Below are 14,093 nucleotides of genomic sequence, written 5' to 3'. Positions count from 1 at the left end.
GCACTCGGAGAAAAATATAGTCCCTGCCGTTTAGTCTTCTGGGTCTGCCACCGGGGGGGGGGGGCTCGGGCGGAGGAGGGTCCCCCCCCCGAGAAGCCGGGGGGCGGGGGACCCTCCCGGGATCCTTGGCTAAGCGGGGTGGGTGGCGGAGCCGGGAAAGGGGTGTGAGGGCGGGCGGCCCGGGACTTACACCCCCCCCTCCCACCCACTTTGGCGGAAAGTGAGTGATTTGTCTGTGCCCCCTCGCCAAGAGGCAAAAGAACTTGCTCTTGGCTGCTGAGTTGCCGTTTCTTTGGATTGTTGGGGGTGGCTGTTTTTTTTTCTCCCCCTTGTTTTGGCAAACAAGAAGAAGGGGGGGGAAATTGGGATTTTTGGGGTGGTGTTATAGTGGTTGAGGGGGGGGAGGAAAGAAAGAGAAAGTGTCCACGCGCGGGTCTGAGCCAACCTCGGGGAAGGGAGACGTTTGGGGAGGGTGGGGGGGGAAGAGAGAGAGAGAGAGAGAGAGAGAGAGAGACCAAGCTCCCTCCCCAAACTTCCTCAGGCTTCGAGAGGGGGAGGACCCAAAAAAAAAAAATTAAATAAATAAATACATTTTTTTTAATAAAAAAAAAAGTGCCTCTCAACTTGCAAAGGATGGAGATGCCCGGTTTGCAAGAGGCGTTAAAAGTGGAAATCCAGGGCCGCCAGCAGGTAAAAAAAAAAACAAGAACGAGCCAAGCGGGGACTGGAGCATCCCCGATCCTTTGGGCGCCCGAAGGCAGCCCAGGGCACGGGCAGGATCCTCCGGCCCTGCCGCTTTCCCGGGGAGCTCTGGATCCCCGCCGCAGGTTGAATCGATCGGAGGGTGGAGGAGGAGGAAGAGGAGGAGGGCAGAGTCCGGCTCCTGAAGCGAAGGGGAAAGGCATGGCGGGGCGGGGAAGAGACCCTCCCGCTTCTCTCCTCTCTCGACTCGCCGCCCGGAGCACTTCGGCGAAGTACTTTTACGGATTGTTTGGCTGACTTTCGGCGTGGGAATCTGCGTGGCTTCGATCCGGAGTCACCCTTGCGGTTGATCCTTGTACGTGTGTGTGTGTGTGTGTGTGTGCGCGCGCGCGCGTGTGAATGTGTATGTGTAGACGTCCGTCCGTCCGTCCGTGTGTGTGTGTGTGTGTGTGTTGGAGAGATTAGGACGAGACTTGAATATTTATGAGCTTTGCTTGAAACTGACTCGCTGTGTTTACTTGCCTCTTTGTTCCACACCCCTCCCTTCCCGTCCTACACACACACACACACACAAGAACACACACGCACATTTTTTTTTTTATAAAAAAAAATCCATTACACCCCTAAGACTTTTAATTCATTCTTTTTCGGGGTACTTTCCCCCCTCTTTAAACAGAAACTAGTTGCACAGATGAAGCAAAATCCACAGGTAAATGCAGATGGCTGTATTTTTTTTCCTTCCTTTTTTTTTTAAAAAAATGATAAAAAGAAGAGTTCCCGGTTCCACCGGATTTTAGCTGTGTTGCAATAAGTGCTCTGACCTCAGGAGGAGAAACTTTATCAATAGGAGAGATCCCTTTGAAGTCCGGGCTGATCTTTGTTACTTTATCTCCATCTCTCTCTCTCTCTCTCTCTCTCTTCATTGTGCCTGGGTTTTTTTTCCCTTGCTCTTTCGCTGGGAGCCATTCCTAGACACAAGTTTACTTTTAACTAGCTTTAGTTTGCACTTGGTTTTTAATCTGCATTTTATTGCCATTTTTACAGAACGGGGATCTTAAGAAACAAATCCAAGAGAGGCAATCGAGAATAGCAGCTCTTAATGAAAAACAAGTAAGAACGAATCAATTCGGTTCTGTTTCTCTGCACTGAGCTTCTTCTGTTTTTTTTTTTTTCCTCTCTTCCTGGCTTCCCTTCTTTTCTTCTTTTTCCTCCTGCTATTAATAGTACCACTTTCTAAACATCTGAAAAGTCCGCGTTGTTGGCTGAGAAATACCTCCATGTGAATAAAACACTCGGGTGTTTATTATTATTGTTGTTGTTTTGTTTTGTTTTTGTTTCTTGATTTGTTTCTCGGAGTGTTTGTGTGTTTTAACTTTAGGTTGGCTAAAGTGAGAAACGATTTAAAAGGTCGGGATTTATTTTGCTTTGCTTTGCCTTGAAATGCCTTTATATGGATTATTCATGATAAGAGAAAAAGAAGGAAGCTGTGGTTGGAACCGTTTTATTTTAACACTCACTCTCGCTCTCGTACACACACACACTCTCTCTCTCACTCTCACACACACTCACTCACACACAGGCGTCCATTTTGAGTTGGTCGACATGTTTTAGGAATATGGAAAATTCTTGGGTCTTGGATTAGTTTGTGTTGACTTCCTTCCAACGTGGAATAACTCAGAGTTGGGAATCGGGAGGCTGAGACCAGCCCCCTTGGAACCTCTGCAGATCCGGATTAGGTCGGAAATGTTTATTTTGTTGGTATGTGCTGTGTATATTTCTCTCTCCCGCCCCAACGGTCCGTCCATACACTTGCTGTTTCCCCCCCCCTTTCTTTCTTCCCCTTGATGATCTGATGCATTGGCTTTCTGAGGGTGCTTTTGCTTGAACCTCCTTCCCCCCCCCACCCTCCCTCCCTGCACCTAGTTAGGCAAATCTAAGCAGGAAAGCGAAGCGATGCCCAAAGCAAACCTGGTTTGCTCTTCCCCACCCTTCTTCAAACAAACTTTCTTTGTGTGCATGCCTGAGTGTGTGTGTGTGTGGATGTGGATGTCTCTCTCTCTGTGTGTGTGTGTGTGTGTTATGCGCGCGCGCGCGCCCGTGTGTGTGTGATCTTTGTCAGCACGTCTCCTGCTATTGCGGTGAATGACCCTGATATGCAATGACTGGCTCGGAGGCTGCTACTTCTTTTTCCCCCCACCCACCCACGCCCCCCCCACCCCGATCCCCCTTTCCCGTCACCTTCCCCCGCGGCTTTCCCAGCTGAAAAGAAAGTTGGTCGGCGGGGATGAGTTGCTCGCATCTTACGGAGGGGGGGGGGGCCCGGAGCTCGGATGGCTTGGGGTTTTCAGCACCACGAACAGATGCCCAGGAACGCTCCGCGGCTCCGCCAGCAGCCCGCTCCCCCCCTCCCCGCCGCCGCCGCACTCCTCAGCCCCCTTCCCTTCCTTTCCTTTCCCTTCCCCCTTCCGCCTTCCGCCACTGTCGAGCCTCCCCGTGCAGAAACCGACAGCGGCGGCTTAAACCGACGAGCCTGCGATCTGCCGGATTATGCATTCCCCCGCCCCTCCCCATCCCATCCCATCCCACCCCTCCCCGCCTCGACAAGCCAACTTTCCCCGGGGCTGTCTCCCCTCTTGCCCAGATCTCCCCTCCCCTCTCCGACCCCCCCCCCTCATCCATCCCTCCCTCCTTCCTCGTCCTCTGGCGGAATCGATGCCGCGATTCCTTTCGGAATGCTGCCGACGGTTTCAGCACCAAAACTTGGAACAGCGCCTCGTCTTTTCTTTTTCTTCCTTTCCGGGGAGGAAAAAAAAATTGGGGGGTGGGGTGGGGTGGAGGGAAGAGAAGCGGGGAGGGTGGGAGGGAGGGAATGAATATATATATATATATATATATATTAAAAAATTAAAAAAATTCCGGGATCGACTTTCGTGCCATGCTCGCCTTCCCAAGGGGAGAGGGGAGAGATCGGGGAAAGGGAAAGGAAAGGAAAATAGGGGGGGGGGGCGGGGGGGAGAGAAATCGATCTAGGTCGTATGTTTCGTACGATAAAAGATCTGTGTTATAAAAGACGTGCATTGGTTTTTATGTGATGGCAAGGGTATGTGTCTGTATTCCTCCCTCTTAGCTGGAAAGCATGCGGAAGTGTTTGGAAGCGTTTCCCTGCAGGATGAATGCTTTCAGTTCCCGGGATTAGAAATCTCAGCATTTCTACTATTCTCCTCCTCCTCCTCCTCCTCCTCCTCCTCCTCCCCCCCTCCCCGCAACCCTGATTGATCCTCGCCCAGAATTTGCCACCGCTCTCAGTTTGTAGTGGAAGCTTCCATTTTGTGACAAAGGGGGTGTTGGTTTCTTCCTAACATGGAGAAAAAGTCTGCAGAGTTTTAACGCGGGTGGGGGGGGGGAGGAGGAGAAGAGGAGGAGGAGGGGCTGGTGTGGCCCATTCATGCTAAGCATTACCATTTTGATTGCTTTGATGCCATTTTGGAGGGGTGGGGGTGGGGAGAGGAGACCCCTGTCAGCAGAGCACAAAGATAAACAAAGATATTTAATCAAACCGGATAGTTTCTTTTATTGGGGGTGGGTGGGTGGAGGGAATTGTAGAAAACAAGACTGTAGTTTAGAGCTATTAGTTCTCTTTCTAGCAGGAGGAAACAACGTGTTGTATTGATTCTGCACTGAGCCAAGGATTTATTTAAAACAAGGCAACAGCCTTATACTGCAAACAATGCATGTTAATGTTCCCCCCCCCCTTTGATAAGGAACGAGTTTGGCTTCCTTAAACAGGACACATATATTGGATTGCGCTTCTCTGTATGATTGCGACGGTTTCAAAGCAATTTACATTTTTTTTTTTTTTTTTTTGGTGATGCCGATAGTCAAAAAGAAGCAATTTTTACACGCTGTGCTGGAATTTAGATAAAGCAAAGAACTCATAGCTGGAAAAGAGAACTTGATGCAAGCTTTGAAAGTGGAATGGACATTTTTAGCATGGTGAAACACTTCCTGGACTAAACAGTAAATTATGGCTCTCTGCCACGCACATTACAGGCAGATACTCAGTGAACAATTATGGAACAAACAACCACTACTCTGGTTAAAAAGTGTGGGGTATTAGCCTCTGCCTGTTTTATCGCCAGAGGTGAAAGACTAGATAAGTCTTGAGTATTTTCACATTTCCAAGTCAGGAAGCAAGACTATCCCAGGGACAGGGGCTGTCAGTTTTAAGGCTGAAGATGTTGAGACGATTGTTATTTTTCTTTGAGGAAAGATAAAAAAGCATCTTTCCATCTATGGTCTTCCTGAAAGAGGATGCTTCATCTGAGCTCTGTGCTGGTATTGAATGAATGTGTTGAATGAGTGAAGATTGTGAATATGGAAATGTTCTGGAGGCATTCTGAAACCCAAGGAGGTTGAAATTGCTTTTATTTGCTCCAATCTCCCTGACATTGTTTTTCCAAATATTTAAAAAAAAAACACACACATCAGAAATGGGCTCTTGATAATCTGGGAGAGTGGCATAGATTTAAAAAAAAAAATAATAAGCAAAAATAAAATGTCTAACTCTTGCAAAGTTCTGCAGGAAATTAGGTGCCTTTACCTTATTCCATTGGACCGTCAGCGCATACCTAGTGTAAAATTTCTCAACTTCAACAATGTCAAGATATGAGGACTGCAACTCCCAGAATTCTCCCATCACTCATGCCGGCTGGGGAATTCTGGGAGTTGAAGTCCACCCATCTTTAAGTTACTGAGGTTGAGAAACTCTGAACTAATGGTTGAATGCTCAATGCTTCAAAAAACATCATGACCGTAGTAATTCCTTCGCCAAGAATTTATATCAATTTTTTTTTGAAAAAAAGCCTCAGAATGGATCAAGAGATTTCAATGTTTTTTTTCCCCTCTGTCTTCTGAATGACCCACCATCTGACTTCCTTGGTTAACCCTAGGTTCTAACATTTCTCCACATTATTATTTTTTTTTTAATAAATTATGGGCAATTTCCTCTAATTCTCACTTTCCCTCAAATTAAAAATCTTCAGATTGTCCTCTTTATTCCAATCTACCAGTAATTTGGGATGATCCTACGAAGGCTCAAGTGTATGAAATGTATTGAACTACCTGTAACTGCCTGATTATTGCTGTTTTGAAAGTAAAGTTTGTGAGACATGTCATGTATTTTTCTTACCTACCTAGCCAGGAGGCTCATTCCTTTGAAATATGTCTATATAGGATCTAGAAGTCACTTCTTGAAACTCCCACCTGTCTTCATGCCTTTCTCCCTTGTTTTCTGAGAACCCAGCTGAGACAGTGATAACTCTTCCATCTTATGGTGCAGAGCTGAATATATTTTGGCCAGCTAAGCATCTATTTATAATAATTTTTGCTTAAATGTGCAACTGCCATATTTGCTTCTGATACATCAAAAGCATATTTTATTATTATCTGTTCACAACAATGTGAAGTCACAGCTGCCAGTTCTTTAGCTGGTATAGGCCTTAATATGCATCACATTCTTCCCAAGGACATAGGATGTGATATTGTTTCAGCGTGGTATATGTAGAAACCTAAGCAGTGCGGCCTTTTGCATTTGACAGATGGAAATTTTGTCAATGCACAGATTTTTTAAGTGCCGTCCAAGATTTTTCAGTATGGCACCCAGTGTGCAAATAATCCTTGGTACCATCTTGGCCAATATATGTCAAGCTTTCGGCTTCTATTTTCAGATCTTGAGACTCAACTGGAAAATAAGTCCTAGCATGATTTTTCAGGATGCTCGTAATATAAGGCCTACCCTCAAAATAAGCCCCAGTTAAGATTGTCAGCCAGATGGATGCATTTAGTACCATATTTTCCCCAAAATAAGACCTAACTATAAAATAAGCCCTAATGCATCTTTTGGAACAAAAATTAATATAAGACCCGGTCTTATCTTCATGGAAACACAGTATTTTGTGATCGTCTCCATTTGCTGTCTTCTATTCTACTATCTCCTGGTATTTCGACATCAGATATCTTCACTTTCTTCTTTTCAACCACAGTTATTATTTATTAAATTTATATGCTGCCGCCCATCTTAATATTTTAATATTAATATTTTAACCTGCTCATTTTTGACTACTTTTTCAATTATTTTGTTCCTAATTATGAATGACTAATTTGTCATTATCTCCTCCCTCACAACAATGGTGTGTTGTGGCTATCCATGGGGGGTGGGAATGATAATGTGTGGGTAATCTACATTTAGATTCACAGTCTGGTGATAATTTAATAAGTCAAATCCTAATCAAGGACCTAAGAATTATTAAGATAGTATCAAAGAATATAGGCAGTTCTAGCAAGGTAAGTTTTTCATAAAATTAGGGTGTTCAAATCTAATAAATTCAATATTTCCAAATATCAAGGAATTCCGTTAGGTATCAATTATGATTGGTATAACAATGGATTTCTTTTTTCATAAGTGATCAGTTTCAATCCACAAGTTCCAGTATTTCATAATTTTTCCCAATTGTTTTTCCTCAAGCCTAGCATCTCCTAAAATAGCTAAATCAATGAACCAGACTTTCTTCTTTTCAATAACTGTTATATCTGGCATGTTATGAACAAGAGGCCTATCTGTTTGGATCTTTAGTTCCCATAAGATCTTAACTCACTCAGTTTCCCAAACCTTCTCAATTTGATGGTCCCAGTAGTTTTTACTACATTCAGATCCAAACCTCTGGCAAAGTTTCTGATGAATAATTCTGACAACTCATGATGCTGCTCAATAGTCAGTTTGTGAAATTTTGCTGCAATCACTGATGAAATATATTGTTTCATCTTTTTTTACTAGAAAGGTATGATTTGCTATTGTTTGTTAAACATTGAATTTTTTCCTCCATGCAATTAGTTGGCAAAGCTTCTTCTTGAACTGCTAAAATAAAGCCTTCAGTTTCTTTCTTTAATACTCCTGATCTTAACAAACTCTGTGTGGTTTTTAATCAATTTTTCTTTCTACCCTGTTTCCCCAAAAATAAGACATCCCCTGATAATAAGCCCAGTCAGGCTTTTGAGTGCATGTGGTAAAATAAGCCTCCCCCTGAAAATAAGCCCTCCCCAAAAATATTTAAATGCAGAGCTGGAAATCAGGTAAGACAGCAAGAGGACTCCCATTTTGCTCCACATGCCCCAAGATAATAAGACCTCCCCGCAAATAAGGCCAAGCGCTTATTTCGGGGTTCAAAAAAATATAAGACAGGGTCTTATTTTCGGGGGAACACGGTATATCCTTCAAAGTTTTGACCATCCACTGCCTTGTTCTTCTAGTTAGCAAATCAATTTTCAGTTATTTCTTTTCTGGATTCTTCACCTTTGTTGCTTTCAAGAGCTTTCCTGGATTGACTTTGCCTTCAGCAAAGGTTCTTGGGTTTTCTTAATGTTTTCATTCAGGCCATACTTCCCTTCCTCCACAGTTGGTTCCATCTTTACCCCTTTCAACTCTTGGCAAATTCAGCTGATCAGAATCACTTTTTGGTTGTTTAACCAATTATTATTATGGTTGGTTGTATAGTCAGTCAGATGTTTAAAAACTGGATTTGGCGTTTTTATTCACTTATCCAGTCCTTCCCAACGACCTGGGATAGGCAGATGTGGTTTCATGGCTTTGTCACAGGATGTAAGCTGCTCCAAGTAAAGCTGCCTTTTGCAATTGACTGATGGTGATTTTGTCAATGCAATGGTATTCAAGCACTGTTTCATTTATTTTAGGACTGTACTCAAAATGCTTATTATTATCGATACTATCTTTGTTTACTTTTGCCATGTCGTTCTATTTCTACTTGCAGGTTTTTGTACTTTGTGTGTTACCTATTATTATGCTTTGTTGCACAGTCAGTCAGAGCTCAGACTGGATTTGGCATTTTTATCCACTGATCAAGTCCTTCCCAAGGGACATGGAATAGGCAGATGTGCATGTTTGATGATGTTAAAGATATCATTGTAGGATGTAAGCTATTTCGAGGAAAGCTGCCTTTGCAATTGATTGATGGTGATTTTGCCAATGCCAATGCCAATGGTATGCAAATGGGGTTTTGGGATTGCACCCAAGGCACCTATTACTTCAGGTAGTCCTTGATTTACAACAGTTCATTTAGTGACCGTTCAAAGTTACAAAAAAAGTGATTTATGACTATTTTTCACACTTATAACCATTGCAGCATTCCCATGGTCACCTGATGCTGGCAACGGACTTCTATTTATGACAGTTGCAGTGTCCTGGGGTCATGTGATCACCTTTTGGGACATTCTGATGAGCAAAGTCAATGGGGAAGCCAGATTCACTTAACAACCATGTTACTAAATTAAGAATTGCAGCGATTCACTTAACAGCCATGGCAAGAAAAGCCATAAAATGGGGCAAAACTCACTCAACAAATGTCTCACTTAGTAACAGAAATTTTAGGCTCAATTGTGGTCGTAAGTCGAGGACTACATGTATTGGTATTGCCTTTCTTTTACCTCAGTCAGTCTATTTCTATTTGCAGGTCTTTTTGGTTTTTGTTATCTTCTCCAGTCCTTTCTCTTCCCTTCTGCTGTTTCCAGGTATTGCCGCATCCACCCTCCAGACATTTTGTTTTTTTGCCTTTCTCATCTTTGCACAGACATCCTATTTTTATTTTGCAGGCCTTTGGATTTGTATTTTATATTTGTATTTTATATTTTTATTTGTATGTTTGTATTTTTGTGTTGTATTTTGTAATCTTCGATCGATTGTTATTATTATATGCTCGTAATGATAGAGTCCTTGTTTGCTTCCTTTCTGGGATATCAGCTGCGAGGGAGGATCCAAAATCTGTAAAATGGTGGTGGAGCATTCCGATGGAAGCCCTGTCCTTTTGTCCATGCCCTACAATGCACACCCAATGTACACAAAAGAGGTGGAGTTGAATTGCAATGTTGGGCCTACCTTCCTTGTGTGTGAACACTGAGGATAGATATTTACACAGTGTCTTTGCACTTTGTTTCTTTGGAAAATAATGGTATATAAGTTAAGGCATGAATGAATCCTTCCACTGGCTCAAGGTTGACTCAGCCTTCCATCCTTCCGAGGTGGATAAAATGAGCAGCCAGTTTGTTGGGGGCAATAGGCTGACTCTGTAAACCTCTTAGAGAGGGCTGTAAAAGCATTGTGAAGCGATATATAACTGCTATTGCTATTCCTGTAGAATTGATGTAAAATTACTTATCAGAACGATAACCGGAGGTGGTATTCAGCCGGTTCGGGCCGGTTCACCCTAACCGGTAGCGGGAATTTCTGGTGGGCCTGCCCACCTGCCCCGGCTCTATGCCATCCTATTTAGGCATGTTTTTGAGGCCGCACGCATGTGCAGAAGGCGCACGCGCCAGCATAGTACATGCACGGAAGGCCAGGCACATGCATGGACGGGAACATGCTCACATTTGCAAACCAATAGGGGAAGTAAGTGAATACCAACCCTGAAGATAACTATGCCACAGTTAATAGAAGGTATAGTCCAGGGATCTGCAACCTTAAACACTCAAAGAGCCATTTGGACCCGTTTCCCACAGAAAAGAAAACACCGGGAGCCACAAAAACCCTTCCCGTGCCTGACTATTTCTTGAGTGGCCACAAAACTAGAATACATAGTTGAATTAAACATTCTGCTTTCTTTCTTTCTTTTTCTTGGATTTATCCTTGGTTGGCCTACCGGGAGTTGAAAAGCTCAATAAATCACATGCCGGTGGGTATTGCACATTGGTGGTTGTGACACATATTTTGAGTGCCAGGGAGCTGCAGCAGAGGGGTGAAAGAGCCACATGCGGCTCCAGAGCTGCAGGTTGCTGACCCCTGGTGTAGTCGAAAGAGTCAATGGTGCCATTGACATTCTACCTGTTTTTTGCTGTGTAATCATAAAAGTATGGCTGCCATCTTGATTTTTTTGACCGTCTAGTACAAGCTCGCTTACTAGTGCAAGCTCGCTTAATCCTACACTGTACAGTTGTTATTAGAAACTAGGCGTTCACTTTTATTTATTTTTTTTGCCTCCGGGATTTCAGTCTGATTTGTCAAATGGACTTTATTATGAAAAAAAAAAAAAAAGAGTGACTGGTCTCCAGGGACAGTTATGAAATATTTCGAAGGAGGGCATATATTGAAAATGTGCATCTATTGCAGAAATCGGACCATTATTAGGTTCTGTAGTTAAGAGGGTTTTAAATGTTTTACTTTTATAGACTTTTTAAAAGCCTTGGGTAGTTTCAATATTACTGTTCGAGAATGGCCTATGACGAGCTTTCTGTCTGATAGATTTTGAAACAGTGAAATATGACAAACTGAAATAATATAATAGCCAAAGGGCAGAATCAGAAGATTATCCATCCCCCTGCTGTTGATCTCTCTCTAGAGCAGTGCTTCTCAACCTTGGCCACCTGAAGATATATTGCCAAATTTTGGAAGTTGAAATCCGCCATGTCTTCAGGTTGCCAAGGTTGAAGAACACTGCTCCAGATCTTTCCCTTTGTCTCCTGAGCTTGAAATCCTTTTGGAGAGCTGAGGTGGATTGTCATGCTGCCAGGAGCCTTCATCTTGACTCTTTTGATCTCTTTGGAGCATGCCTCTTTAAAACTTTGATGAAATGTGGTATCAGTTGATAATGTTGTGACCTAGGCCCAAGTAGTTATTACCAGACACAATCAGTCCTAAAGAAACATATTTTATTAGAACAGCTGAGAATTACTTCATTCTCAGTTTAGTCCAAATTAAGTCCAAAACAAATTCTTCATAAACAGTCCTTCGGCCTTATCACCAACCTTTGTCTACTTTGGCACCCTGCCAAAGGCTTTTCTTGGCAAAAGTTCAGAAGCAAGAGACGCGGACAAGAAACAAATGTAGCAACGTTGCTTTCCTACAAAGATCCCAAGAGCCCTTGCTGCTCTTTTAAGTCTTCTGGGATGGGCCAATCATCTCCTGGCCTTACTTCTGAGTCGTCCTTTTTGCTTTAGCTGCTCTTGCCTTCTGGCAGCTCTTCGCATGCATGCACTAGGAACAAGCTTCTCCTGTTCCTCTGCCTCTCTGCTATCTGCCTCTGGAGGCTCCGGAGTTCACACATCGCTCCCAGATGACCCTGGCCCCATCTCTGCCTCCTATGCAGAGCCCTCGTCCGGGCCTTCCCCTGACTTCAGGACTGGCCCATTGTCCTCCCCAGCCTCCTCACTGTCTGACTCCGCTGCCAGCTCCGCAGGCTGCTGGCGGACCACAACAGATAATATTAATATAGGCATTGCCTCTTTAACCAAACAGAATGTTGTGCCGGCTCGTTTGTCGTTCCAATTGCTTGATATCTTGAAACCACACTGCCAGCCTAGCAGCTGTAACATTTTTATCTATACAGTTGTCAAACAAGCTGGTGTTGGTAAATAAAACCCCTTTCCTAAAATGTAGAATGATTCTTTTACCGCGCATCTGAAGTGCTCAGTTTCATGTTTTCTGTATGTTTTCCAAGCCTCGCTCAGCTATCCTTGCTCCTTTGCCAAATATGTGATTGTACAATTAAATTCTAACCTGACAATTAGTATTGCCTGGTAAACTCAGTTATGGGGAAGCCAGTGGAATTCTTGCTGTGTTTGCTTTGTTGGTGAACTGGGGATTCAGACAAGCCTATCCCAGAAGAGAACATTAAAAGTACGTTCACTAAATGGCATAATCTATATCTTTTCTTTTATGTACACTGAGGGGATATGCACCAAGACAAATTCCTTGTGTGTCCAATCACACTTGGCCAATAAAAAATTCTATCCTATCCTATCTTATCCTATCCTATCCTATCCTATCCTATCCTATCCTATCCTATCTTATCCTATCCTATCCTGGTCTATTCTATTCTATTCTATTCTATTCTATTCTATTCTATTCTATTCTATTCTATTCTATTCTATTCTATTCCATTCCATTCCATTCCATTCCATTCCATTACACTCCACTCCACTCCACTCCACTCCACTCCACTTCTATTCTATTCTATTCTATTCTATTCTATTCTATTCTATTCTATTCTATTCTATTCTATTCTATTCTATTCTATTCTATTCTATTCTATTCTTTGTCACTCAAGTGTGTTCTCTTCATTTCTTAGCTATTATTTACTATCTATACAGAAATCAACTATAATGGCTGGTTTTGACATTGAGGGTGGCATATCTGGACTGACGCTGGCAAATATTTGCATGGATGCCTGGGGAATTCTGGGAGTTGAAGTCCACACATCTTAAGGTTGCCAAGTTCAAAAATACTGGTCTGGTGCAAGGGAGGAATAACTCCACTTCCTGGAATATGCAGGTCATAGCAAGGAGCAATTTTATAGCAAGATTGCATGTATTGTTCAAATAATGTCTGTGAAAGAAATTTCAACATTTCAAAGAGCGGTGGAAAGACAGAGCTCTGACTCGTCCTCCTAAAAGCTACTCCTATTCCTTAAATTGCTTGCTATTCACAGAATAAGCAAGTTAATGTTTAAATTTCGGTCAGAAGCAGATTTTCCCCGCAAGTAAACCTTTTTAAGAGTCAAAGGCAGCGTAAGCTTCGCTTCTTTTTGAGGTAATTTTGCAATTTGTACGCAGTTACCCTTGGGAATTATGCATTTTAAACGGTTACAAAGCTCAAGAAACTTTTAAGCTTCAGTTAAATAACACCCACTCACCCACACATTTTCACGGAATGAAGTTCTTCCATCATCTTTTTATATTTTCAGTGGGATATTCGTTTCAGTTTTCATCTTCAGCAGCTTGTTGTGAATCATAAGATTATATTTACACTAAAATGGAAAGCACACCCTGAGAATGTTGAGATCGGTTGAGGTGAAAAGAAATATTTTTCTCTGAAATCCTAGAATAGTTCCCTTTAAGGCCCAGTTGTTGTACCAAGGTCTATAAGTATGTGTTCATATGTGTCTATGTATGTGTCTATGTGCATATCCAGTGTTTCTTCCATAAATGACAAGGAAAGCTCTTTATCTTAAAGTGTCTGCTGTAATGCAGCACTTGGAAATGCCAGAAAAGTGAATGCAGCACTTTTTGTAACTTATTTTAAAGTGTTTGCTGTGATATTTTGGACCACTTCAAAAATCTGCTGTCAGAACAGGATAATTGATTTGAATGAACTTTGAATTTCTTCAGTCCGATGAGTAGAGCAGTGGTGGGTTTCAATTTTTTTTTACTACCGGTTCTGTGGGTGTGACTTGGTGAGCATGGCAGGGGAAGGATACTGTAAAATCTCCATTCCCACCCCTGAGGGTGGCTAGCTGAGAAACTTCACCAACTAGTCTCTGGAAGCTAAGAAGATTGGATGAGATGAAGCTAAAATGGTTGTCCAAGCGTGGCCTGTGATGGAAACAGGG

At 42.9% G+C, this 14,093-nt stretch overlaps 1 protein-coding gene across 4 annotated transcripts in view; it reads left to right on the top strand.

The window, feature by feature from the left end:
• Positions 1–561: 561 nt before the first annotated feature.
• PHF21B (PHD finger protein 21B) overlaps positions 562–14,093 on the top strand; it is a 193,280-nt gene continuing 179,748 nt past the window's right edge. The window contains exons 1-2 of one of the 4 annotated variants that reach the window (XM_034440342.3): positions 562–690; positions 1,747–1,812. In XM_034440342.3, coding sequence (XP_034296233.2) covers positions 634–690; positions 1,747–1,812 — 123 coding nt within the window. In that variant the 5' untranslated portion in view covers positions 562–633. Of the gene's footprint in view, positions 691–1,128; positions 1,412–1,746; positions 1,813–2,076; positions 2,461–14,093 lie in introns of those variants that run through there. The other 3 variants (XM_060684143.2, XM_034440343.3, XM_034440344.3) reach the window with 3 other exon arrangements.

Source organism: Pantherophis guttatus, chromosome 7, assembly GCF_059756535.1.
Source record: "Pantherophis guttatus breed Tessera chromosome 7, ASM5975653v1, whole genome shotgun sequence".
Taxonomy (NCBI): Eukaryota; Metazoa; Chordata; class Lepidosauria; order Squamata; family Colubridae; genus Pantherophis; species Pantherophis guttatus.
This window is presented reverse-complemented; position numbering and strand designations above follow the sequence as displayed.